The 27,980-nt window shown below is 36.8% G+C and overlaps 1 protein-coding gene across 16 annotated transcripts in view; it reads left to right on the top strand.

The window, feature by feature from the left end:
- The first annotated feature begins 17,268 nt into the window (after positions 1-17,268).
- cacna1g (calcium voltage-gated channel subunit alpha1 G) overlaps positions 17,269-27,980 on the top strand; it is a 349,737-nt gene continuing 339,025 nt past the window's right edge. For 15 of the 16 annotated variants that reach the window (XM_088599330.1, XM_088599329.1, XM_088599325.1 and 12 more), the window contains exons 1-2: positions 17,271-17,899; positions 18,774-19,067. In XM_088599330.1, the coding sequence (XP_088455456.1) occupies positions 18,781-19,067 (287 nt within the window). In that variant the 5' untranslated portion in view covers positions 17,271-17,899; positions 18,774-18,780. Of the gene's footprint in view, positions 17,900-18,773; positions 19,068-27,980 lie in introns of all 16 variants that reach the window. The other variant, XM_088599331.1, reaches the window with a different exon arrangement.

The following is a 27,980-nucleotide window of genomic DNA, read 5'->3' as shown; positions in this document are numbered from 1 at the left end:
TGACTTTCTCACACTAAAGCTTACCTTAGATGCTCCTGCTTGCTTGGCTCCTGTTTAATCTTTTCTAGTGCTTGCTGTCTTTCCTAGCACAGCCAGACCCACTGATCTGACCATTGTTCTACTCCTCCAAATCAGGACTGGATCAGGTTCCTTGCCATCTCAAACAAACAACTCTTTGATCTGAGTCTCTCTGTAGAAAAAATGACACCTTGCTCCTACCCATGGTGTCTCCTCTTTCTTCCAGTTCTCCTGGCTTCACCTCTCCCTGGAGCTCGGGAACAACTTTGGCCTTTTCCCCACTTCCTCTGCTCTATCCCAGAATTTCTACCCCCCTCCTTCTTCTTTTTCTCTCTTGAGTTCTTCTCTTGCTCTGTTCCCCCTATAGTCTCTCCCTTTCTACTCTAGAGTCTAACCCATCACACCTACTGTATGGTCCCAGCCCATATTCATTGTCTCATTACTATCTCTTTCTTTAGATGTCCTTTTTGCTGTCCCCTCAGGAGCCCACTTGTCAATGATGCCCACTCCCTATCAGTGTGCACTAGGTTTGGGCCTCCACATTTTTACAGCTCTGCCATCCCTTGTGCTGCACAATCCCTACTGATACTCAGGAATTATACCTCCCTTTTAATACCCCTGAACATGGTATCCAATTGGAGTGGTATCAGCCCCTGACTTACTCCTCCCCAGTGGCCTCGGTTGTCCAGAATCCTGGTTCTCAAGCCTTCTGAAGTGCTTCAGACTCTTACTTGGCACCAGTCATTCCTGAATATAACAACCCTCTACAGTACATCGACAGAATCTTTGAGGATCAATCTAATCAATCAAATAACCTACAATTTCTGTATCTTACTGCACATCACAAAATCCTTTCCATCTTTTTCTTTTTGCTCTTCTGCAAGGGCGAGCATTCACTCTTGATGTTGTTCAGTTATGCTATGATGTGCATATCAACATCAATATTGCCTTTCCAGGGTATTCAATTCAGAATTCAAATCCTTGTTTTTTCAAACCAGAATGCTGATTCTTGCTTTCAGTTCTAGAAATCTTGGACCTCGGCTCAGGTTGTAAAACAAGCACACACCAAGGTCAGTTCCACCTATTCAAAAACCTTGCTCCCGTTCTGTCCCCTGTATCTGCATCCTGTACTCTGCGCTACACTGTATTCAGGTGAAGAGGTGAATTAACCTTTTGACTGTCAAGGCTAGTAAAAATACCAAAGTACAACACCAAAAGGAACAATTTAATGAGAACTGTTACAAAGCATAATAAATTTACTTATGTCATGCTACATACTGTAGTGTACATAGTACAAAAATATTGCACTTTTCCTGATGACATCTTTGTGTTTTTGTCGAAATTACAAGTGATAGGTTTATTTTTATACTCACAACAGATACTGTAGATATTTTAAACAAAACTTTTTGTATTAAACAAAATTAGTTCAGTGAACTCCCACAAAAAACAGCGTTACTAAAGAACATACATAATACTGTACATCAAAGGAATAAAAAAGTTTAAACGATCAGAAAACCAATTTCAATCTTATCGGATAAAAGGAAATGATATGAAAGAAAAAAATTACTTAATTTAAGACAGGTCTACCAGGTCTTCTACAATCAAAGGCTCCTTGACACATGCATTTCCAGACTGATTGTAGGGGGCACAGACAGACTGGGGATCTCTGTGGTAGCCTGGGGGAAATCACTGTTACTGCGAAGGCTGGTGCATGAGGAAAATAGCAATCTGCATCCATGGATATCTCTCTAGAAAGTCTAGCTGATATCCAACACTTTTATTAAAATACCATTTGACAGTTATAAGTAAACACTGAAAGCATACTCATCCAGAGAAGAACTCTTAGACAGGATGTTCTAAGGAAAGTTTAAAAGTCCCTGGAATGCTGGGTCTTGCTTGCTGAAGGAAGTCCTGTTTGCACAGAAAGAAAGAGTTCTGTCTTAAGAGTCAGTTTCCAGTGGAACATGCAGAAAATCTAAAAACTTGGAAACATCTTCTCAAGTCAAGATTTGATTCACTAAAATAACTCATTTAAAAAGAATGAATCATTAAGTAACTGTCACTGTCATGTTCCCTCCTCTATAGGGCACTCCTACCCTTTTTGTATTGTTTCTAGTTTTATTACATATGCCTGTTCTTTGTTCCCCTGTTATTATTTAAACCCCGTGCCTCCGGAGCTCAGGACTCTGCATTGGAAGACGGACACCAAGAGGCCCGCCTAGCATCAAGTTGCCCCACGTCCACGGCTTGAGGTCTTAGGCTTCAGAACGGCGTCCTGACCAGCTCAGTCCGGGGCTTGGAGCCCCTGGCTTCATTATCTTGTTTTTTAACTTCCTTGTTCCTGTGCCTGTCCCTGATCCCGTTCCTGGTTTTAATCGTTTGTCTTGGATGGATCTCCTGGCACCTGGACCATGGACTAGCCCTAGTCTCCCATTTGGACTTTCCATGTTTGGACTTGTTCGCCTGCGCTCCCCCCATGCACCTGGATCACTGTCGGAGCTGCGAACTGTTTGTCATCCCATCCTTTCCACACCGTGTTTTACCTGTAGCCCTTCTCCAGTCTCTTCCAGATTATACCGTCTGCATAGGGTCCTAAACTATGCACTTCACGCGAGTCAGGACCAGCTCCCATTATGGTAACAACATAGCCCCACGAAATATTGCAAAAACAAAATCTGTTGATTCGCCAAAAAAAAAGAAACTAGAAAAAACACCAAATTTCTTATGAATTTCATTTATTTAACCCACCAGGCTTTTTGTAGCTGTCTATAAGCTTGGAATCCAACTCTATTGTATGTTTCATAAGGGAGTCACTGGTGGTGTAAACACATACAGAGTACAACACGAGCTAATACAAATTAAGTAGTTGATTTAATCCCCCAAGTGCATGTTAAAGTACATGTATTTTATTTATTTAATCTACTCAAATTTCTGAATATATAAATTGAATATAGATGTTTATCTAAACACACATTTCTTTTTCGAATAAACAATAAAAGGTTCAACAGTATTTGTAATATTGTTTTCTTTCTCCTAACGGCATTTGTTCTCTGATGGCTGTTGTAAAGTAATATTAGTTTAGTCTTCCATCTGGAAATTATTAATATTAATTATGTTCAAATTTAGAGGAGCAGTACTGAAGTCACCTCTGTGTCATACCGTTATCAGCAGAAAATGTCTAGTTACATGGTATAAAAAGTGTAGTTGTGCATCAAGGAGAACTGAACACAGATGGCAAAATAATATCCCATACCCACTGCAGTTAATTCAGAGTTAAATACTGCTTGGAACAATTTTAATAGTCCAGCTGCAGGCAGTTTATCCTGGAGTCTAGAATACAATATATGTTGTTTAATTTGAATAGACTGAGTAAAGGACTATGTGAAATACAAAGATTGAGACTACTTTGAATTTCCACACAATTCTTGACTAAACTGTAACTAACGTTAGATAACTGTAGATCCGATAAGCACTGTATCATTGTGTATTATACTGTACAGTAAACCCTAGTAAGATGGACAAATACATTTGTATTGAGATTCCTGACTACGGTACCTGTTGGGTTTTACTCCAGCTGAGCTTTTGGTTATTGAAACCATAAATTAATCAATTATTTGAGTTATTAGATGTTTTTTAGCCAATAAAATTCACAAAACAGTCATCATTCATCAAGTTAGTAGTTTTCTGAAGGGCTCAATTAAGCAATTTTGGGGCTTATTTACAATGTCTTCTTGTAGACACTGGGGTCATCAGTGCCAAGGCTGGTAAAAAAGGCTATAAATAGTAAAGTTTCAAGCACAATAAGTGGAGTATTAAACATGGCAGTCGGTCATAGATTACTTGCACCTCCCTGTGGGTCATGTTAATGACAGAAGCACATGGGCATCTGTAGAATGGCCTTTCCTGAGCAGGATCTGAGGTTCACAGAAACACAAACACAAAAAATATATTTTAGCTTCAAACTTTCATGCCCAAATGAGCCAGAAGGAAGGGTGGGGAAGGCTATTGGTGCTAGTGGACCAGCACCAATGGGGGTGGTGATCATCCCCGTGGGCCTGAATTTCCAATGCAGTGTATTTAATAGTGACCAAGCACAGTATGCTGTTGGAAATGATGTCCTTTGAATGAGATGTGGTCAGTAAAGATTACAGTAAAGACACTGTGTTAATCCTAGTGTTTAGGCTAAACTCTAGTTCTGGCGTGCACAAACTAGCATTCCTAAAGTGCCCCCTTAGTTCATTTGGAGAAGCAGTTTCTCACTTGAGATCTGCTGTGTGGTGTGTGCTGCAATTCTGCTAGATGAACTGAGTCCTAGTATTGGTAAAGTGCTTTGGAACAAAAAGTACTATGTAAATGCAAATAATTATTATATCATCTTTGACTCCAAATGTTTCTGTCTGACTACATTTCTTCTCTTTTTCTGTTCTTTGCATCTTTGTTTTTTAACCTTAATTTTTAAACCTTTGTTTATTTTTTTCCTTTGGAAAATGTATTCTGAGCTATGTGAAAAGACCGGAGCCATGCTGGGTGGTTTCTGTGAGCTTCTGGCTCCATCGGGCTCAGCCTTTTGTCTCTCCCTGGCTTCTAACCCTTCTAGCTTGATTATGATTTCTAGAATTTTCTTATAGTGCCTGGACTACGTTTCTTATGTTATCAGTGCCTGTCTCATTTCTTTAACTACAGTTTATGTTTAGCTCTTTTCATCTGTGGCAATGTATGATAGGGAGGCAGTTTTTTTTAATTATAATCTACTTTATAGTTGAAAGCAAGCTTCAAGAGACAGTAAGGGACTGCTGGGAAGATTATATTAAAAGTGTCCTGCAACAAAAAAAAATGGATTTATCTCCCTAGGCACATGTGCTGGCTGTGTAGCGGAAAGAGCCAAAGCTCAGTTAGCCAAATTGTAAACATGCCAAAATATTACCTTCTGGTGAATCTATTACAAAATGAACAGTGCTCCGCTGCTGTCATTTCTGTGGTTCACATGCACTGGAAAATCGCCACCACAGAAATGTACATCCCTCTCACCTAAGGAGAAGCATGGCTTCTAGACTGCAAGGCTTCAAAGACAAGGTCAATCCCTTTCTTGTGTTAAGCAGTGCTTAAAATGAAAACAGTAGACAGTAATGTAAAACTATTGCCGCATGGGTCCACTAGTATTTCAATAGTCTGGGGGTTTCAACTTATCCTTAAAATTCTGTTATCATAAATATATGTCATATGTAATTAGAACAAGGAGTATACTACAGAAGCTTATTACGGAGAAAAAAAAATATTGCCTTTATACAAGATAATATTGCTTTTTAACAAGAAAAATATTGTGTTATACGAGATAACATTGCGTTATATGAGAAAATTAGTGTGTTTAAATAAGAAAACCATTCCTCATATACAGTAAACACTTACAGTACATGTGCTTCTTAACATTATTTTTTTCATGCAGAGGAGTATATAACAGATATTATTCTGTTGTTAAAGTCAAAGCTATTTTGCATGGCACAATATTATAGCATACTGTATATAATGGAAGATATTCAAATAGTAGGCAACATTGTTCACAAATTAACTGTTGTGTTTAAACGCAATAATTTTCTTGTATAAATGCAATATTATCTCATATAAACACAATCTTTTTTTCCCCTGTGACATTAATAAGCTTCTGTAGTATACATAGTATATTTTGTAGCAATTTGATCAAGTCAAATAATTAACAGACAACCATTTTATGTCTAATGCCTATTAAACATGACCTATCAAGCTGTGGTAAACAAAATGGGAAGATTACTCAAAGCATAAAGACCAACAGCCAATGAAATTACCTTACAAAGCAATAGCCCTGGCAGTTTGTCCATAGTGCTGCCTATACTGAAAAATGAAGATTAATTTAAAAGAAAAACTCAATTTCCTACCTTATATTTATAAAATGTTCCCTGCTAGTATGCACATGAAACTTTTAATACTGTAAAGAAAACAGTAAAGAATGCAGTAAACAAAAACTTTCAAAGATGTTTAGTGCAAAAGTGCAAACCAATATATTTACAATATATTTCCTTGGATTTCAGACAGCTTCATGGTAAGAGAAATGTTTGTGAACAACAACATCTGTATCTTAAAGTGTGTTGAAACTCATTCTGTTGGAGATTTTTGTTTTATTTTAAACTGTAGGCATTCTTTCCACTTCAATAGCAGATGTATTAGGCAAGCAGTCTGCACACATAGGAGATTGATTCCATTGTCTTATTTTGTGTTATTGTGAAATTTTACCATTTCACTACAAACGTGTTGCAATGAAAAACAACATTATTTCATAATACCTTCTTATAGAAATATCATATATTTAGATTTTGTACTCACAGACAATTTAGAAATACTCTTTTTATTAATTTATATCCTGATGTTAACTTGTTGTGCTCTCAGAAATTACTACATTATAATTCTTGATAAACTGGAATCTTGCCAGGGATATTTTATTAAACATATAAAAAACATGCATATGATGAGTGCCTCATATAAACAGGAATTAAAGAGCAATTTATTGTTGTTTTCTTTGATTTGTGTGCAAAATGTGCCATCCAGTTCAGTGGTTTGAAGTGAACCCCCTCCTGCATTAGGGATCTTTAAATCATTTTGGATGAATAGGGATGCATACACAGATGGAAATATTGCTATATTTATTACAGATGTAACGAGACTCAACTGTGATTCTCATTACTATTTTTTATTTTATTACTTTGACTACCATTGAAATTAAAGTTTATGTGCTTTCAACATAATTATTTATATGATTAATATCCACATTATTCTTAAATTATTTAATTGTGTATTCTGAATAATCAATTGCAAAATAAACCAATATTTCATAATAAAACAGCATTGATAAATGCTACAATACCATTAATAATTGAACAATGAAAACCTGTATGCATCTTATCAGATGTACATACAAAAAATAATAATCACATAATATAATAATCACATTAATATAAGAATCACCTCATCTTATTACATTAACACAGACTATAACAAGTTAAGACAGACCTTTAGGTGCAGTAAAATGTTTTTGATCAATCTTATAATTGATCCCTTTTTATTTGAGTTCTGTAATAGGTGCCTCCATTTTTAAAGCAAATATAAATTCCTAACACATTTTGAAATACTTTGTTCTTTACTGTAATGAAAACTTCACATATTCTGTACAAGTCCATTACATTGTGGAGAAGGAATGTAATTTTGCTTTCCTGCTGGTTTTAACATTCTAATTGTTTGACTTAAGTGAGGCCACAAGAACATTTAGCAGATGTAATACAAATAATGAGACTAATACTTCCTTTGATTTGTCAAGAAGAAATATATCAACACTAGTATTTTTCTGTGTATGAACTACAAATTCCCTTTATCTGTGTAAAAAAAATTCAGTAACGATTCATCAATTTATTCCTTCATGAAGTGACAAGACCTAAAATTATGGGTAAGAAAATTCAGTTTTAATGTGCTCTGAGTGGTCAGAACCATTCCACAGGCAGCTGTTTACGAGACGAATGAAGTGTCAGGCTTCATTCCATTAAGGTTTCCTTTAACTGTTGTAAAGCAAACTGTGTTAATCTCATGATGTAATTGGTGTATACAATTCACATTTAATTAAGACATAATTATTGTATTTGCCTACAAACCTCACCTGACCAAGTGGAAAGAGAGCACATACTGCATGTGTCCTGAAATTTCCTATTTTTGTCTTTTTATGCATTCCCTGATGAAAACACACAGTAGTATGATACCCAACTACAGAATCCCACAAAGACACTTTCACAGTATCTGTGTGAGCTTCATGCTTTGTTGGTGGGTTGTTGTGGTATGAAAGAATAATTTAGTCTTCCTTAGTTGGCTTGCAGCCAAGACTGTAAGGGTCACGGATACAATTTGCTACATAAATATTCTTTTTTTAGGCTGTTTTACTGCTGGAGCTTTTTGAGCTTATTTTTGTAAAATTGTGTTTGGATCTGGTAGTTACATGCGAGAGCTCATTTAAATGCAGTGTCTTGCAAAACTGATATAACCCTTCCTATGGTGTCCATTTTGTGAAATTAAAAATTATATATATTCAAATTAATCTTTTATTCATAAACTGAATGTTCAGACTAGTACCTTTTAAGGGGTAGGATAAGTTACAGTAAATGTCAATATGAATTTGAAAGAAAAAATAGTTTATTGTGTAAGTGTTCAGACATGTGAATTCAATATTTGAAGGTGGCATGTTTCTCAGCAGTTACAGTACATCCTCAAGCCTTTGTGGGTACTGTAAGTCTCTACCGACTAAGAGCTATGTTATCAGGATCTTTGTGCTCCTGGTAGCGTTAGCTTTGGCCAACTGGTCTAAGTTGAGGGACTAGACAAAGAATGATCCAAACTAGATTCCAATAAGAAGCCACTGGAGCCACTCACCATAAGGCAGGAGGCATAAGTACAATAGGAGAACTAACTGCATTTCTCAAAAAAAAATCCCGATAACAAAAGGGTCAGAGCACCTTTCCCCCTAGATAACAGATGAGAACTCCCTCAGCAGCACTCACCCTCTGCTTTTTCTTGCAGAGACTCCACCCTTATAATAATAATAATAATAAACTTTATTTTATATAGCGCCTTTAAAGGTGGCTTCTCAAAGCGCTTTACAGAATGACAATAACAATAAATAAGAAGACTACAACAATAAATAAGAAAATTTCACAAGACAGGACACAATTATGATTACAACAATACAACAGTAACAATAGAGGAGACCGTAGAAGATGGTATTAAGAAGAGCAGAGGGGTGAAGAATGGAACCAGTTAAGTAAAGGCTTTTCTGAAAAGGAGGGTTTTGAGTCTGGATTTGAAGGAGTTTAGAGAAGGTGACTCTCTAATATCCTTGGGCAAAGAGTTCCAGAGCTTGGGGGCATAGCAGGAGAAGGCCCTGTCGCCCATACAATGTAGACGGGCTTGGGGGACAGTAAGGAGGGCAGAATTTGAAGAGCGGAGGTTGCGAGGTGGGGAGTAGGGCGATAAAAGTTCAGACAGGTATTGAGGTGCCAGGCCATGTAAAGCCTTGTAGGTGAGCATGAGGATTTTAAAGTCTACGCGGAATTTGACCGGAAGCCAGTGCAAGGACTCCAGGATAGGAGTAATGTGAACACTTGCACTAGACCTGGTCAGGATTCTGGCTGCTGAATTTTGGACATACTGCAGCTTGTTCAGAGTAGATTTAGATACCCCAGGGAGCAGAGCATTGCAGTAGTCAATTCGAGAGAATACAAATATGTTGATTAGCTTTTCAGCCACAGTTAATGATAGCATAGGGCGTAGTCTTGCGATATTTCTAAGGTGAAAAAAAGATGTTTTGACAGTATGCTGTACATGTGGGTCGAATGTTAACCTCCTACAATAAACTTAAAGGTACCTTGCTCCTTTACACATTTTAACAAATAAATACCATAGTACACCACAAAATAAATAGTACATACCTTAGTCCCCCGACGAAGAATATTTCTTTAATGTTTTTTCCTTTAAAATATTCTAAAGTGAATAATAGCTGTTGTTACCAAATAGCAGTGTTACCAAAGGGATGGGGAGACCAGCTCCCCTCCAGTCCAGAAGAGGGCGCTGTGAAAACAGGCTGGTGGCAATACAGAGACAGTTTCCCAGCGTTTAAATTTGGCCCTGACTCTGAATGTGATTTTGAATGTTAAAACAGGTGCAGTTTCGTAACTGCATCTACCAAATATTTCATATTAACCCACTGTGTCTTTTTCCCCTCTGGCCTACTGCCATTATGAATACTACAAACAAAAAGGTAAGTATTAAATTAGTTTGCTTTTTTCCTTTGTTTTTGAGGCCTGTAACATGTTGCAGGCAGTGGAATGGGCCCCATCACAGTAGTAATAAAAATAGCCTTTTAAAGTTCAGTTCTATCTATCTCTAATGGCATGAGTTGAACCATAATATTATGTCTGCACACCTGGAAGATGATATTTCTTTCCATTTTTTTTGCTATTCCACTATATTTCCACATAGGTAAGATATTATTTGTTCAGTTTAGGTTATCTGAACTGATGATTACATGGTCCTTTTACAATGATTGGGAAATTCTATCCATCCATCCATTTTCTGGATCTGGGAAGCCAGAGCCTATCCTGGCATGCAACAGGTGAAACAACAGGGGCAATCCTCCGCACACCCTCGACAAGGCCCTTTTGCAGCACACACACAGTCACATCAGGGCCAGCTTTCTCAGAAGCCAATTCACCTACCAGTATATATTTGGACTGTGCAAGGAAACCCATGCAAACATAGGGAGAAAATGTTTACTCCATGCAAGTAGGACCCCAGGGCCCCATAAGTTTTTCCTTAATGATGGTTTTTGCTTTGTTTGTTTTGGTGGGGTTTGCATGCACAACACCTCCTTTTACAATGAAGTCAGATGGGGCATGCACATGGCCCTCAGATAGCAGTTTTATCAAATATAATTCATAGTGTTTAAAAAAAATGTCAATGATAATTTTTATATTTACAATATTTTAATTAACATATTAATCATCAGAGAGAAAATAAGATGGGGAGACATGGAGGACAAAGAATCCCTTATCAAATAATAGTGTACTGAGATAACTACAGATGGAAGGTGAATCAGTCTGTGTGTCTGAATGAAGAATACACACTGGGACACCATGTCCCATTTTAAACAATGACAATACAATATTGCACAAGATGTTGCTGCTGACTACCTAAGCGACTTTAGAAATATTTGAGCAATTTGAAATGTGTATATTTCTGATGAAAACCTTTATCAAGTGTTTATGATATTTCTATGATACTAACAGGTCACCAACGGAATTTCATTGCTGTAAAGAAATATGCACATTCTGCAGAATAACATCCATCCATCTGTCCATTTTCTAATTCCTTTATCCAATTCAGGGTCACAGGGGAGCCACAGTCTGTCCTGGCAAGCAACACGCAAAACCCTGGATGGGATGGCAGTCCTGGCAAGAAATAGGTGCAAGGCAGGATACACCCTTGATGGCACGCCAGTCCATCCCAGGCCACACACACAGTGACAGACATACACACACTCACACCAGCACCAATTGTTCCAGAAGCCAATTAATGCTATGTCTTCCATCTGTGGGAGGAAACCAGAGCATCCAGAGTTAATACAAAGATGGGGAGAACACACAAACTCCACACGGATAACACTCCAGGTTCAGAATTGAACCTTGGACTCTGCTAACCACTGCACAGTGACGTGTTCGTAAATTTCAAACACTATGTAGAAAGAATCAGAAAGGTATGTGCAATTGTCTGTTTTAAATGTATTGCTTATAGTCTGTACTAATGAATGCATATGCAATTTTCTTTATAAGCACATGCCTGCTCAAAGGCAGCTGGCAAATGTAAAAGTGAAAGTTTACACAGTGATCTGCACCCCTAGTCATGGAGATTCACAGTTATGTATATTTTATAGGCAGCCTTGAATGGTCAACCAATTGCTCAAGGATGTCAGCTCCTCCTAATTAAGCAACAGATTGTTCCAATTAAATCATTCAGAACTCAGCTGGAATGAAAACCAAAAACACCATGTCTCCACAGTGCCAGCATTGCATACCCCTAGTTTCATTCAAGGAATTGTCTGAATGCCATTTTTTTATTTCACTTCTCTGTAATCCAAAATTGCCAGGTACCCTTCACCTATCCAATACACACAGCACTAGCAACATACAAGATGTTACAACTTAAAACATGATGCTTTTTCAAGTACTATATTGAATCTGCTCTGCAGAATGAGCTTCCTACTGTTTTGAGTACTGCTACTGTTACTAATTGCTAGTGGTGATGTATACCCACAAATAGAGACAGCAATGAAATCCTATTGTAAAGCTTCCATCAATTATAAAACGGAATCATAATTTCCCAGGAACATGCTTATACTGTAGGATGTAGGATATTAGGCATCCTGATTATTAGAAGACTTGGGGCTCAACTATTTGTAGCTGCAAATTTCTGCTAGAAATGTTGGTGTACAAAGCTGTATACACAATAAATATATATATAAAAAATATATATATATGTATGCATATTCATCTTATTACATTTCCATTACATACAAAATTTACTTTTACATCCTATAAAACCAGTGCAAGAAGTAGCTGTGACAGAGAAATAAGATCAGATATAATTAGGATGAAGCCACTTATAGTCTGGTCAAGAGGCCTTAATACGAATTACTATAATTTTTACATGACTCCCTTGCTTTATCTTGATCACTTAGGAGGAATTAGACTTAAAAAGCTTGATTCGCAGTACCCTGAATTATTTAATTCTGTGCACGGATTTCAATTCAGCTCTAGCCTGTAACACAAATGATGTTTGAAGCTGCCACAAAATCAGGAACAGAACTGATCATGGTGATGATAATAACAATAGGGATGGCATAGTGGTGCAGTGATTAGCATTGCTGCCCCATAGCACTGGGCCCTGTGTTCAATTCTGTTACCTGTGTGGATGTATGTTATCCTTGTGTTCAAGTGGGTTAACTCTGGATGCCTCCCACAGATCAAGAACATACTAGTAGCTTAGTTGGCTTTTGGAAAACTAAGGCCTGGTGTAAGCGAGTCTGTCTCTGTGTGTGTTCGTCCTGCGATGGACTGGCATTCTGTCCAGGATTTATCCTGCTTTGTGCATGTAGTTTGCTGGGATAGGCTATTTGCTGCAACCCTAAATTGTATGAAGCAGTTAGAAAATGAATGGTTGGATAATAACAGTAATAGGGCAGCATGCTAGGCCCCATTACTTAACTGACACAGTTTATAAAACAAATAATAGGAATGCGTAAAAGAAAGCCTGCTTTTTTGGAAACCTTCACTCTCAATACCTACAGTATATGACAGATATTTCTTGTTATCAAATCGATGTACTGTATAGCATGATCAAATAAAAAACAGTTTTTCTATGCTTCATTTTCAGTATACTAAATTCTCAGTATTTATTTCTCTGTTGATTGCTCAGTTGATTACAGTCACTGAAATCTTTTGAAAAGACTTACTAGAGTTAATTGCTTTGAATTAACTGGCAGTTAATTAACTATGCTGTACATTTTCTTATAGCGAAAATAATATCTGTGCCATACAATAATATGCAATAAGAGAAAAGGTTGAACTCTATGCACTACCGACAAGTACAGATATTTCCCACCTCATCTTCTCTCTAACAGCCTTTAGGAGCACTATTTATTTTTTCCTTGGGGTGTGGTGTGTAAACTAGTTTCTTAATGAGGTGAATAACAATCATGGCCAAATAACAACACCAAAAGAGTTACACACAACATATATAAACAAAGGCCTGATTAATATAAAAATATAAAGATCTTATGAAATTACTACTGAAAACATCACTATATTGTGTTGGTATGATGCAAAGTTTCTGAAATTCTTTTTTTTGGTCACACACTTTATTCTCGCTTTATTACACCATGGGATTCAGTTACAATCTGACTTAAATAACAATCTTGTCCATTTATTCTTCAGTATTCGTAGTGTGGAACTTGGCACAAAAATGTAAAAAGAATATTATGGAACAGATGGGTTTTGGGGGGGGGGGGGGGGAATTGAGATCTATTGGAATCAAAAGTCAAATGGAAAATTTTGAAAATAATGATCGTCAGTCTCACCAGGAAGATTCCAGTATTATTAATTTCTGTACATGTCTGTTTTAACCAGAGGTGGCACTGCAGCTACATGCAATAATTCACCGACTTCACTTGAGTTCCCTGTTTGTGTGTGATTAACCCTTATTGTCATGAAGAGACTCCATAAAAGACATTTCATTAAAGAAAATGCATAAAGGGCTAAAATGATGCTATGACAATCTGTATAGAATCTTATGATATGTAGACATACAGTAGGTCTTGTTTTCTTGTCATAAGGTCTATTTTGCACCTTAAGTAAAGAGATGGTTTTATTTTTATTTTTTAGGGAAAAAATGTAACAAAAGTGTACTCATTACCCTATATATAATTTAACAACAACAATGCACTTTACTCAAGTACAAAGTTCATACCAGTGGAATGCTCTCTATAAATAAATGTATTCTGTTTAGCTGTCTCACTGAAATATCAGACTAATGTGGTCAATGTATTTGTGTTTTTGTTGGCATTCAATTTATGCTGGTATTTGAGAAAAAAATTGGCAAACGTTTATTCTACCATATTGCCTCCTAGACTTGTGAGAGTCTTTTCTACCTTGTTTACACAAGTATTTTTCAGAAAACAAAATACTGTGTCACAATTACTGTATACTGTAAGTTTTTGCCTTTTCCTTTATTTTGCGTTGCTGTTGATTTGCGTACATTCTTGCTAGCCACCTGAGATTATCTTAATGGTTCGTACAAGATTCTGCACACAATTACTGCAATTCTGCACACTTTGATCTGACTTTAGTGGGGGACACAGGAAAAACAGGCTGTTCACCTTTGGAGAGACTTGTGCTTACAGAGGAGGGAGAGAAACCTGATGAAGAGTAATTGTCATGTACTCAAACACTGCACTGTTAGATCAATTATTTAACAATCTTTAGATTTTCTGGGATTTTGTATGTACCGATATAAAGCAGACTGAAGCAGTGGTCAGCAGTGTTTGACCATATAAACTCTAACCAATATCCTCTGCATTGAGTTTTCTTTTTGAACATTTGCTTCATTGTTATGTGTATAACATGAAAATAATTATAAATATATGGCATATTCTACATAAGTATAAACTGTGTGGAATTTTATACAACGTTTTGTGAAAATTGACTGTAATGGCGTGATGCGCAATGAGACAACATAAATATCATACGAATCTTGGATTTACAAAATCAAGAATTCCTGCTACAATAAATAAAAAGCTTACAAATGCATAACATTCACGATATTTTAAAAACATTACCTTGCTCTTCATTTTTGTGTAAAATGAAATGTTTAGTGCTGTCTCCTGTCACTCGCTCTTTCTCCTTTAAAGATTTCCAGACCAATTTCTTAGCCAGAGGTGATGCCCTCTGCCCCCTGTCTTCCAGCAGCCTATTATTATACTGTAAGTCACTTTGCTATCACGACACTTGTTCGGTATGCGCCAATTACACCTCTGACATGCTTTCTGATAAAATGCATCAATAGTGGTGTGGCAGTGTTGAGGAATCACAATGCTGGAAACCCCGATCGTTTTTAATCCTCCTTTCAGGCTCAGGTCAAATCATCTAGAAAAAGTACCTGTACATCATAATTACGCATACAGGCTTTCTAACACGAAGACATTATTTTCATCCTTCTCGTTACATTACTTTATGCTACGTGTTAATGTAATACATTTATTTTCCTACAAAGACGGGGTAATTGTGTTCGAAGAGGTCCATCTTCCTTCCTCTGACACTCTACAGCTGCACTTTATTGCATGTTAACAATCGTACATTCCCTTATGAAAATGTCCACGCTTGTCTTGCGCTTTTTCACCGGCTGTGCAATCTTACACAAAGTATTGCGTAGTTTACAGACATCTGGAACTTAAAAGGTTACTGTTGTCTTTCTCGTGGTCTGCACACTCCAAATGAAGCGCAAATGAAGAAATATCTGGAAAACGTTTTTAAATGGTAGAGCAAGCCAACCCTCAAAAAGTCTTAATTTCATTACGTATTCTATCTTTATTCTGTTAAATATTGTATACTCACCAAATTATCGCGTTACAGTAAAATAGCTAAAAGTGTATGATAATGATACGCTCTGTGTCACTAAACAGACCGTATTTTCACAATATCGATGTGAAATTCATTGATTCAATAATCCTTCTCATTTACACATCGATGCTAATAACATCGAACAGGATATCCTCTTCGATATTTTGTGTAAGGCACAGGAGTTCATATACTGTATGCTTCATATAAGATTCCGAAACCAATACGTTTTTTTTAATCGAAAGGAAAATAGTCTATAATAAAGCAACATTTGAAAACACATTATTAACTTATATATAACTATATGTAGTTCTGAGATAACGCAATAGACAATTATAACTCAATTCAAATACAGTCGTTAAATACAAAAGATTTCTTTTTCGCTCTCCTGGAGAACATACTGTAACTAAATCTGTTTCATTGCGCAATGGGATCATGGCGAAGTGAGGCGATTGTACGCAAACGCACACATTCAAAAGCCTCAAAAGAGACATACGTAGACTTAATTTTATTTTCATTTATTAGTGAATTCACCTTGTGCAAAAATGTGCTAGATGTATCAGCTTGTTAGGATTAATTATCTGTTAAGAGAATTGCTATAAACACCATGAAAAAGTTAGCTCTAGTGTTGGAAGCTGTTTCTTCCATCCAAAATGTTATCTTTTGAGAATTACAAATGGGATCACATGTTCTCCCAATGTTAATGTTATAATAAAGAGCCGATCTGGTACTTCAATAACAAGCAACTACAATAAAATTGTAGAAGGAACCTTCTCCGGAGATTTACTTTCAGAATTTAACAAGCCAGATGCACTGTATAAGCAATTTTGACAAAGCTTTCATGAAATCCGATTCATGCGTTTAAAACATAAGTAGCACCAGATCTGTACAAGCAGTGTGAAAAATATCCTTTACATTTCTTTAAATATATGTTAGACCCTAATTCATTGTATTATTTTAACAATTGAATACGATTTAACACTCTAGTGGGAGACTTTACAAAGCAAAGTTGGGGAGTTAGTGAAAAACACATTGGAACCTTCACTTTTCGCCGATTAAGGTCTATCTTTACTAACGAGGACGTAGTCATTGTTAGCTACTGTACAATTTGAAAGCAGATGACAAGTCGCATATTATGTTTTTGCAGTGCCCTTTGTGTATTGCCCATTATGTGTTTTTTTAAAGAATAGATCCGCACCACCCCGCTGAACGGGGGCAGCTGTATCACTTTAAAACAAACATCTGTCACTTGCACAGAAGAGTTCAGGTTTTTGAAATCGAAGCCTTAGAATAAAAAAATCTCCAATCATCGAAAGGCTTGCCTCCTTACAGCCTTTCATTGGTTTCGAATTGTCAATAAGATTCCAGCTGTTCACCCCCTCCCATTAAGTTGTCAACAGACATCTCCGGTGTCCAATGGTATGTTGGAACTGGAACTCTCCGTGTTCTTATTCGGAGAGAGGAGAGGAGGGAGGCGGGGAATCGAAGTTGGCTCCGGATCCAGCTGTGAAGCTGTTCTGATCTGTGTATTCATGTTTCAGCCAGAGCTTCTCCGAGTACGGGGTCAGGATAGAGTTTTCTGTTAGCAATAATGAACAAGAACTATACCCAGAAACATCATGCAGGCAACCACTATATGTATCGCGATATATGCGGTTAATTGGGAATAAAGACTGCGATACCACAAGATAGTCCATTGGTGTGAACCACCAGATAAAAAGGAGTAATAATTTAGAATAATAAAATGAAAACGCGATAATTCTTCTTGGAGAAGATATTGAGAATCGGAAAAAGAAAAGACAGAAAGTCACCACCTTTTTTATCCCTTTAGTTGTTTCTGCAAAGCGCAACAAAAGTGGAAACTGCATTCGGAAGCAGCGCATGGATTTCTCTAATATACTGAAAAGAATGGAAGTAGAAACTCGGTAATATACTGGATTTCGGGCACAATGGATGGAATCTGACTCCTTTAAATACTGACAGGACTGTCGCAACAGAACTTTAACCTAAAGCAAGATTTTTCCTGGAAGTAAACCCCGCACTCTTTATTCATTCCTGTTTAATTTAGAATTTCCAGCCTGGTTTTGCCACAAGAAATGAAAATGCAATGACTGAATACAATTTTGGCACTTCTAAGGCAACAATAACAGGTAATGACGTTCTCTTCGTTCTTTTTCCCCCTCTGAAGACAAAGGGTACACTTGCTGCAAAGATGGGGGAAGTAATACAACATTGGTAACTGTAACTGTTGTGCTTGACGGTGTGATGAATGGTTTTAACATCACATGTTTTATTATGATTTTTGTTGTTAAATACTAAACGAGACATTTCCAACATGACTGGAGGGTAATCATTATTGCAACGTTACTAACAGTTAAAACAAATGCCACTTTGCTAGAATCATATACCCCCCCAAAATCAATATAAAATACAAAGGTTATGTAAGATTGGGTGACACGTTTATTTGGGCGCATGTACGTGTTTTTGAAAGTTTTGTGGCAAATTTTAAAATGCAAAACAATGTTAAGGTTTTCTTGCTGCAAGAAATTAGACATCGCAATGTGGTTACATGTACATCGGATAAGCGAGGTTTTGCTTTAAGCTTTTCATGTTATACAAAAAAGAAAAAAAACAGGAAAAATGTATCTTTTTTTAAATGTTCGTGGAGAGCAAACCAATATGCCAGTTCAGCAAGCGGAGCTTTGCCGCTGTTTTTCTCCTCCAAGTCTTTAAAATCTCGAATATCCAAAATATTGCAAAGACCGCATACTGGAAAGTATGAGGGAATCACGTGTATATCGCCTTCGTTAAACCCAAACTGGGTCCCATTTTGCACCATGGTTCTTAGATGTAGTTCATTCTATTCTAATAATGAAAAACTGAGCAAGACCAATGCGCTTGGAAGCCAGTGCTTTCTAAATACTGTACTTCCAACTTTGTGTAGGTTAAAAACTAATGCAAAACATTATGAAATAAAAGTAGCGGTTTGTATGAAATATATGTATTGTTATATCTGCATTTTAGGGGGTGAATGATGGCCGAGGATGGAGGACATCAGCCTGAAGACCAAGGGGTTAGGGAGGCTGAGAGTAGGTCTTCTATCCCCAGAACTTTCATCCGGCTCAACGATCTCTCCGGTGGCGGGGAGCGCAGCGAAGCTGATAGCGGAGCGGGGGTTAAAGACCAAGCCACGGCGGAGGAAACGTCGGGGAGCAGCGGAGAAGCGCTGCCGTACCCGTCTCTGGCACCCGTTGTGTTTTTCTGCCTCAAACAAACAACCCGACCACGGAGTTGGTGTCTGAAAATGGTTTGCAACCCATATCCTTTTTAAAATAAAAATGTTAACAACAGCATCCACCACCTCACAAATCCGGAGCGCAAGGGGGTGCGTGCACCTGAAAGGTAAGGTGATGTTGCTAAGTTCTTGTGGGGTTTTCAAGCTGCCTTCTGCTGGAATGAGTGCACGTAAGGGCTATGGTGTACAGAGTGCAGTAGCAAAAATATCCGTATTTAAGTCAGGTGTTATCAGACCCGTGCTTGTCCAATATTACTGCTGTACTTGTTGCCTGGAAAATGTTGAAAACATTCCCTGTGCTTTGTATCTTAAGTGTATCTGTTTGACTGTCAGTTGACTCCCGCTCAGTTTGGTTTCCACTGGTAACCGCAAGATTACTGCTGCTTAGCTTCCCCAGAACATTTCAGAGGCTTGTTAGCACTGTGTACAGGGCAATTAAATGCTTCGATCTAAGAAGGACCTCTTACTACAGTACTTTTAATTGCATCCGTTGATAAGCAGTGCCTAATTATGAACCAATAACTTGGTCACCTTCGTAGTCTTTGTGAGTTTTTTTTCTCCTTTGTTCTCGTCACTTTCCCATCGAAACAAATGTGAAATATCCTGACAGGTGCACTGACAAAACGATACTTGTGTATTTGCTGTAGTATGAGTTTTCTCGTGATTGAAAGTTCTAATCATGTTTAGCTTTATCTTAAGCTTCATGGCTTCAAGGAATGTCTTCGGGGACGCGTTCAGATTGGTTAGGAAGGTTTTCTTTAGTGCTTATGTTAAGTGCCACTTAAGTATTTTTGTATTTGATTTACGAACATACTAAACGAGCATACCCCTGTCAATACAACATTACATAGATGAATATAAATGAAAGTATATATTAAAAAACAATCTCCTTCCATACGTCCCCTCTAAATCCCATTGTACTTTGCGTAGCATTTGGAATACAATATTGGAACACCTGTACTATAATAATAATCACACCTGTACAGTCTGTCACTGGTAAGGGTACCAGTTTATGTGAATCTTCTGTAGTTGCCGTCTCAATGCCTGGTTTCTTTGTCGAAAAAATAATAAAAGCGAATGGATTTTACACCTAAAGCCCGTTTTCCCGAATATAAACTGTGCTGGTATGTAGAAGGGCATGTGAAATGTACTGTGCGTTCGGATTTGAGTTTTTGTAGAGAGACCTGGAGATGCGTTTTTTTTTGTCTTTTCTCCCAGTGTGCTGGATTGTACGCACGGGACAGCAAAAGAGTGCGTCTTGTGGCTTTTTTTTTTGGGGGGGGGGGAGCAGCAGACGAACGGGATACTATAAAATAAATTACGCAGCACGGTGGTAATGCTTCTGTCCTCTTCACCACCTGTCTCTATTGCATAGAGCTTTCTGTAATGGAGAACGTCGTGCATTTGCAGTAGGCTATACTCACGCAGTATTAACGATTTACAAAGACAATATTAGAAATGTTAGTTCACTTTGATAGAAGCTTGTGGTCTTCTTCTTTATTTTGAAGGCAGGAAATGCATGCACAAAGTTGTCAAGTTCCAAAGTGGACATGCTGCCACTTGACTTTTTTCAGGTTAAGGCTCCATACAGATAAATTTGTGCTGTATAAGCCAAGTACAGATACATCCACGCGAGCAGGGGGATTCATTACTCAGTTTATGGTCAATTATAGTTACACGTACCAAAGCTAATGAGTCTTTCATTTTTAATTACACTAAGCAATAAATGTAAAGTGAGGTTGATTATAATAACTGACATCTGCTCTTCGTAATGCAATCAATCTAATACAGTAAATAAATTGATACATAAACACAAATAGAAGTGTTCTGTGTTCTCATGAGCCCAAATAGTTGTAACATGCAGAAGCTTGTGTTCCTTCCATTGCTACGGGAAATTATTATTCCTCCACAAGTGTCAGTACTGATCTTGGTTACGACTGCAACTCTTCAATTGACTTTTTTTTTCCTGTTTCCTAATTGGATATCAAAGAGTGCATTGCGGTTGGAGGGCTTAAACCTACCTTTCAACACTTGACAGGAATGTCAAAGAATGTACCGTAATATGTGTCAATATTTTTTTCAAACCCTGCTGTAGGCCAGTGTAAACCTTTAAAGATTTATTGAATGTAAACCTGCACCTGTCATTTTGGTGGCTGTTGTTGTCCCCGAACAAATGAAACTACAGAATTTTAAGTGACCTTGACTTGACAATCCATTTAGTAGTGGAACAAACATTAGAGAAAGAAAGGAAAAATAGCTCATCTACTGTAGCTACATGTATGTGTGTTGATCATTACTCTGTTTTTGTTGCACATTTTCTCTGTTGAGAATTTATATATTTCTAAACAGCTGTAGAATTAGAGTGTGTGCTTCTGCACCAGAGGTCACAAGGTCATGTTTTATTAACATGGTATATACTGTATGATATCCCCTTAATTGGAAATCTGTCTTTTCTTGGAGAAGTATAGCTAGGGATTGTACTGTATCACAACACAACACCTGCTGTTATCAAACTCAGACAATAGTTCAAAAATGTGTTCCACATTCAGAACAAACCATATGGGTAACACTGATAATATTTTGTTTATTGATTATATTTATCTTTTTCACCTTCATTCCACCATCTCTAGATTTCTTTCACTTTCATCATGTGTTAGAATTGTGAGCATTCATAATCATCCATAGAATTAATAGGATTATCATTACATTTTCAAAGGTTAAGTGAAACACAATTTTAAGGCCTTGAATTGTTTTGTAAATACATGTGGGATTAATTTTTGCAAAAAAAAATTGATAACATTTTATCATATATATTGATGCTGTATATTTCCTATTAATTTACCAAAAGTTATATTTGTTCTGGATAATCTGTGCAATATATTAGTGCAGTACTACATGATGTGTGTCTGTTAATTTTGTTGTGTATACACCTTATCTACATTATAGTGACATGGTGGAATTTAGAGCAACTTCATATGATTACAATTACAGTTGGTTTTATGTAATTGGTAGGATTCATATGAAGATGAACCTGAATCTTTCTGTTTTCATATTTTAAAAATCGCAATTTAAGAATTGTGAGATTGATTTCTTAAAAAGTTATGCTTTACTCTGTTTTGGCTATGTGAGCCAGCATTGAGATTATATCCACTTCTGAGTTGTGTTTGAAGAATGTAGAGCTAAAGTCTGAATTCATTTGAGGTGATAACATCTTTTACATTTGCTAAAGAAGATCTTTAAAAAAAACTTTTAAGAAAATTAAAAAGGGATCATTCATTGAAAATACTTTAAACTTGCAGTATTCAGTGCTGGTCCTAAAAAATCAAACTATCATCTCGTTTTCATTCAAATTTGAACTAATAATTTGACAATTAAATCATTAATCTATTTGTCCTCAATTACCGCTATTTTTAAGCCTTTTGTGATTGGATTTTCCTCTCAAGTACCAGGTTTGAAAATCACTGCTTAAAGCATTCCTCAACTGTGTAACAGCAGTTTAGTCACATTTGATTGTCTTTCTTTTAAAAACGTGTAAATAGTGTCCTGAGGGACCCAACCATTTAAGTCCTCTGTCTTGATGACAGGTTGGACTCAATCACTTTGACATCATTGGCTTCAGTCTGAATAATGCTGTTAGCATTATTATGAATCAACAACAACAATAATGAATCAAGTAATTAATAATTGTATTGGAATGCAAAGTTAATTATTCAAGAATCATGAATTTTAGAAGGATTGAAATTAAACTGACTGATTATATTTGATACAGACTCCAGTTATACTAAATTTAAAAGGAGAAAAATCTAATATAAAGGTAAACAGTGCAACTGAAAGATGCCCCTCCCTTGTTCGTAAACATTTGCTACAGTAGCTTAATTCTGGCAGTGGTGAGAGTAGTCACTCACCTAGAGGTAAGCAAATCAGTGTTTGTATTAGAAATTGGATCAGGTATTTCGCTGATCTTGGAAAACAGCGGCTGGAAAATTAAAGATCGGAAATATCGGAAGTCAGGAAAAGCCGAGGGTTTGCCACAAGTAAAACTGTTAATAATTAGTTAATTAGAATGATACCCAATTTTAGTAGAAAATGAGTGTTTATTGGATCCTTTTACAAGGAGATGGACCTAAAAAGGGAATATTGCTGTGAGCAGGTGGCTGATTTTACCCCTTTTAACAGTAGGTACACTGCCATTAAAACAAACAACCAGAAGGTTTCCTGCTTGTGCATTTCAGACACTAAGGGGTATGGAAACTTGGTGGCCATGGTGATCTATCCTTAACAAATCAGTTTACCTGTTTTCCTGTGAAAAGGAGGTATGATTTTTCCTGTCTGTTTCACAGTGGGATTTGTTGTTTAATTTAAATAACATTCTTTAGAAAAGGACTGAAACTGTTGGTTGAATATTACATATATAGTAGGCAGGCTAAACACTCATAATACAGACTTTATTATTTATTTTCCTGTGACTAGTGCCTTTTTTGACCACTGATTTCTAAGCCAAAGATTTTTCAGTGAATCTTTTTGTGTAAAACTTGCTTTCCTTTCACTTTTATATTTCAAAATATGAATTTGGGCTGGCTTTCTTCTACGTTTCTGCCATTTTCCTAAGCAAGTTGACTCTTTTTTCTATTTGTTTGGGCAGGGGACGTGGAGATGTTTTAAGCAGTGGGAATCCTGTATTTAAATCACCGGTAGCTGCTGATTTATAAAGTGTAATTTTACTCTACTGAATTCTGTTCTAAATTTCCCCCCTTTTCAACATGCTGGAGACCTGCTTCCAATCCTGTCATATTATGTGCATAACATCATTCAGACATACAAATATCCATCTGAAAAAGATTAGTTTACTGCCTGATGTCAAGGAACAGGTTTTCTAATTGCTGTACACTTGTAGGAAAGGGTCTACATGAAAGTATTGCCATAAAAATGAAACATTATTATTTAATTGTCTTTTAATCTCAATTGTTTTTTATATTTTTCTGTTTTTGTTTTATATCTGTTTTACAGAATTCATCCCTGTAGCCTATATCTATAGTCTTTATCTACAGTGCCCTCAACAAGTATTGAGGCAGCAAATCTGTTATTTTTGCTTACCAATGCAGTTAGTCTTTGTGATCATGAGACTGAATGTTGATAACTTAATCTGGAGGTGACCAGGACATAAAATTATCTCCACCTTTTTATAAATTTTGCCTGGATGTACAGGGATGACCAAGCATAGTTTTAAAACAAACTTATGGACAAGTGAGACCAAGATAAACCTTTATCAAATTGGTGGAAAGGTTAAAGTGCGGAGAGAGAAATAAACTGTTTCAATGAACACTATCTCATCTGTGAAGCGTGGTAGAGGTCATGGCATGGCCTGGTCATGGCAATTTGCTTTACATCATCTTTACCAATGATGAAACTAAGAATGGCAACAGTTGAATAACTTAAAATTTACAGAAACACATGATAATTACAAGGCCACAAACACAAATTGCTTTTTTCCAGAGGTTACCAATGCAATTACTAGTGCCAAAGCAAAACAACGAAACCAAGGATTTACCAGTTTGCCACAACAATTAAAGGAGACGATGCAGATATCAGCTACACCATGCCTCTCATGACATGTTAAGAAGAGTTCTATGCTCCCTGCATTCTTACATTTTTAGGATACATCATGTTCAAATACAATTGAATGTACAATCAAGCTTTTCTGAATCTTGACTGGTCCAGTTTCTAACAAGGTGAAACACCAGAGATTAAACTGTTTTAAGGGTAATCCGGACATTTGCTTGGGATGAGCCTTCACATTCACTGAGTCCTGCCTGTGAAGAGCTGTAATGGTTCAGGGGCCTCAGACATTTGTGAAAGAAACCAGGGTGTCTGTTTTAACAACACAGCTGGGCAGCTTGTTCCCAACTCCCACAGCCCTTTGTGTAAAGAAGTACTTCTTGTTTCATGATGCACTTCTTCATAGTTTTCTACTTAGGTCCTCTGATTCATGTCACTATTTTTTCTGAAGGATTCAATGGAAAGAGCAGTTATCCAAATACAGATCCATGTGGTACTCCACTAATCACAATTAGAACATTCACCCTTAATGTATGCTCACAATGTTCTCTCCCTTCTCCAATTCTTAATACAACAGCATGAATAGTAGTAGAAGTAGTGTCACTTGGTCCACCTTAAATCCTGCTGCTTGCCTCTCTGCCTTTAAGATGTGTGTCTGAAAGATCCATTTTCTCCCAGATCAAGTCTGTTTCATCTGTGCTGAAGACTCTTCTAGCCTATATCCCTTCTCTTTGATGAGCTTCTTCAGCTTCCCAAAAAGGATTCTGCAGCCACGTGATTGGCCGACGCTTCCTCCACCATCAGCTCGGTTTTATGATTCAATTAAACATCTATTCAGTAAATTACATTTATTTATTTTATCTTTTATTTATAACAAAAATGAGCAGACATTTATTTGGAATTGTTACATTCATTTAATGGCATTTGCCCCCTCATTTAGTTAATACATCATGGGGAGAAACAAAAAAGAGGTTATCAAGAATTTATTGTAAGATGTGGGGTTATTTGCGAAATTCAACTTTTCATACAAGTGTTTTGAGCTAGCCCTCATGAGTGTTGAGGCCCTACTGTTGATATAGGTGGGCAGGCTGGATGGTGTTGTATAAAGGTAAAAGCAAAAGTCTCCCTGACACCACTTTAACGTACACAATAAAACATCCCTTATAGTCAGTTAATGAAAGCCTACCAAACATTTTTGTTGTTTTCCTGGCACAGTGGGATGGCGGAGCAATGAGGAGGCACAAATGTAAAAAAAATTGAATATTTGAAAATGTTCAAATGTACACAAGCACATGGAAAGATAAAGTACTATTTACAAATTATTATCAAACTGTTAGTCAAACTGTTAGTCCTTTAGCCCAGGCTTTCTACTGTCCACACCTAACCTTACTCGTTCCCTTTAAGATTTCTGCAAATTAACACAGACACGGCATCTAAGGGAGGTAGTGCTGGTTTCTATATAATAAAAGACCCCCCACGGGACAGTCTGCTCTCTGCTAAATTGTGAGAATCATTTCTCTAAATTCGATAATATATCCCAGAGATATATGCACTGCCTGGTGGGTACTAAAAGGAAATAAATCTTCCCTCAAACATAAAAAAACACAACCCTTTACCCCTAAATATACTTCCGGTCTCTTCCATGCTGAAAAGCTGTTGTTTTTCACTTCAAATAGAGGAGGGTGAATGGCTGATGTTTTGGAACTTTAGGAAAAGGGAACATACCGTGTCTTCTTGAACTGTGAAGGTTTCGGAGGAAAGAGGTTCAGCATCACAGCTAGGAACGGTTGGCACCAATTTTCTGTTCTGCCTTAATGACAGATTATCTATTAGAGGACACTCTCTACAGCCCCCCAACCTGACCTGGGGATCTGTAAACTGTACAGTTGTCTAGATATAGCAGAAATGAAGCAAGTAGCCTCAGCAAACCATCTGTTTGCCCTCATTGCTTACTGGCCTGTATTGGTTAAATGGTACAGAATTTTAAATGGCTGTATCATCATCCAAATTTTTAAAGAATGAACATAAAACTCTTTTGTCCTGAAATGCAGTAGATTTGTGTTTTCTTAGGATCATTTTAATTTGGTTTGTTTCCTGCAGCAGCGACAAATATTGGCCACAAGCGTTTTAGCATAGGATGCTTGTCAGAGGACATTTTAAATGGTGGGTGTTTGAAAATTATTCAGCATTAACACTTGATGTAATTTTATAATTACAATATAGTAATATTATACCTATAGGCATCCTTATCTGTAAATAACAATATTTTATATAAGCTTGTGGGGGTTACATAAGCCCTTTAATGGTTCGCATTCTGAATGTCTTTTCCTTCATGGCATAACAATGATTTAAATATGCATATATTTCTTGTTTTGATGTGTTTTTTCAGGTATGGGTCTTTTTAAATTTGACAAGTTTAACCCCTATGTTGATTTTATTTTAATATACATACATAAGAATGATTTCAAAAGAGATCAGCCCAATCTAGTTATTTTGGTGACTATAGTAAAATACAACAAACTGGATAATAGGACATACAGTAAGACTTGAGGTGATGCTTTTGCTGGTATGTATTTTCATGGATAAAAAAAATTAAGAGCGCTTGGGTTTATTGTTCCCAAGGAAACTGAAGTATTCCTGCAAAAATTAACTGGACTCATACATACAGTATATAGGCCAGAGCAGTTATCAGACTCTGAGTTTAACTTCCTGTGTTATTCCTTATTGGACAATACTGCTTTTAGTGGCCACATTCTGCCAATGAACTGATAAACAAATGGGTAACACTAGCATCTAGATATTTGTGTTACAGTTTTAAAGGAACGACTTTGGTATCATTTACCAAAGGTATTAGCTTAATTATTTCAAATGATAACGCATACGGGTTTGCACAGCCAGTAAACATAACATAATTATCCTTTATTTAACCAGATTAGGCAGTTGACCACAAATTCGCATTTGCAATAATGGCCTGGCCAAGAGGCTTGCACTGTTGTTTCACAGACGATAAAGCAGTGAAAGAAAAAAAAAAGGCAATCAATAAAATACAAATAAATGCAATGCATGTGTGTATTTACAAGAGGAGTTTCCAATACTCTTATGATACCTTTGTTTGATATCACAGCAGTATTTTAAAGAAATCGCTTTGGTTTGTCTGCAATGCTTTGCCTGTGCCAGAGGACACACATGGACATGGCAGTGTAAACAAGTGTAGGTGTCAGGTAGAAAACATTCAGTTATACAGGTGAAAATACTATTAGATTCACTGGTGGATCTGTTAGATTCCTAAATGTAAGTAGCACAGATTCCAATAGGACAGACTACTAGAAAGTAGTTCCTATTAAAGGAGACATTTTACCACTACTGTACTGTAGGTAAAA

Source organism: Lepisosteus platostomus, chromosome 11 (assembly GCF_059453375.1).
Source record: "Lepisosteus platostomus isolate fLepPlt1 chromosome 11, fLepPlt1.hap1, whole genome shotgun sequence".
In the NCBI taxonomy this organism is placed as follows: Eukaryota; Metazoa; Chordata; class Actinopteri; order Semionotiformes; family Lepisosteidae; genus Lepisosteus; species Lepisosteus platostomus.
Note: the sequence above shows the minus strand (reverse complement) of the source record. Positions and strands in the feature narration are given on the sequence as shown.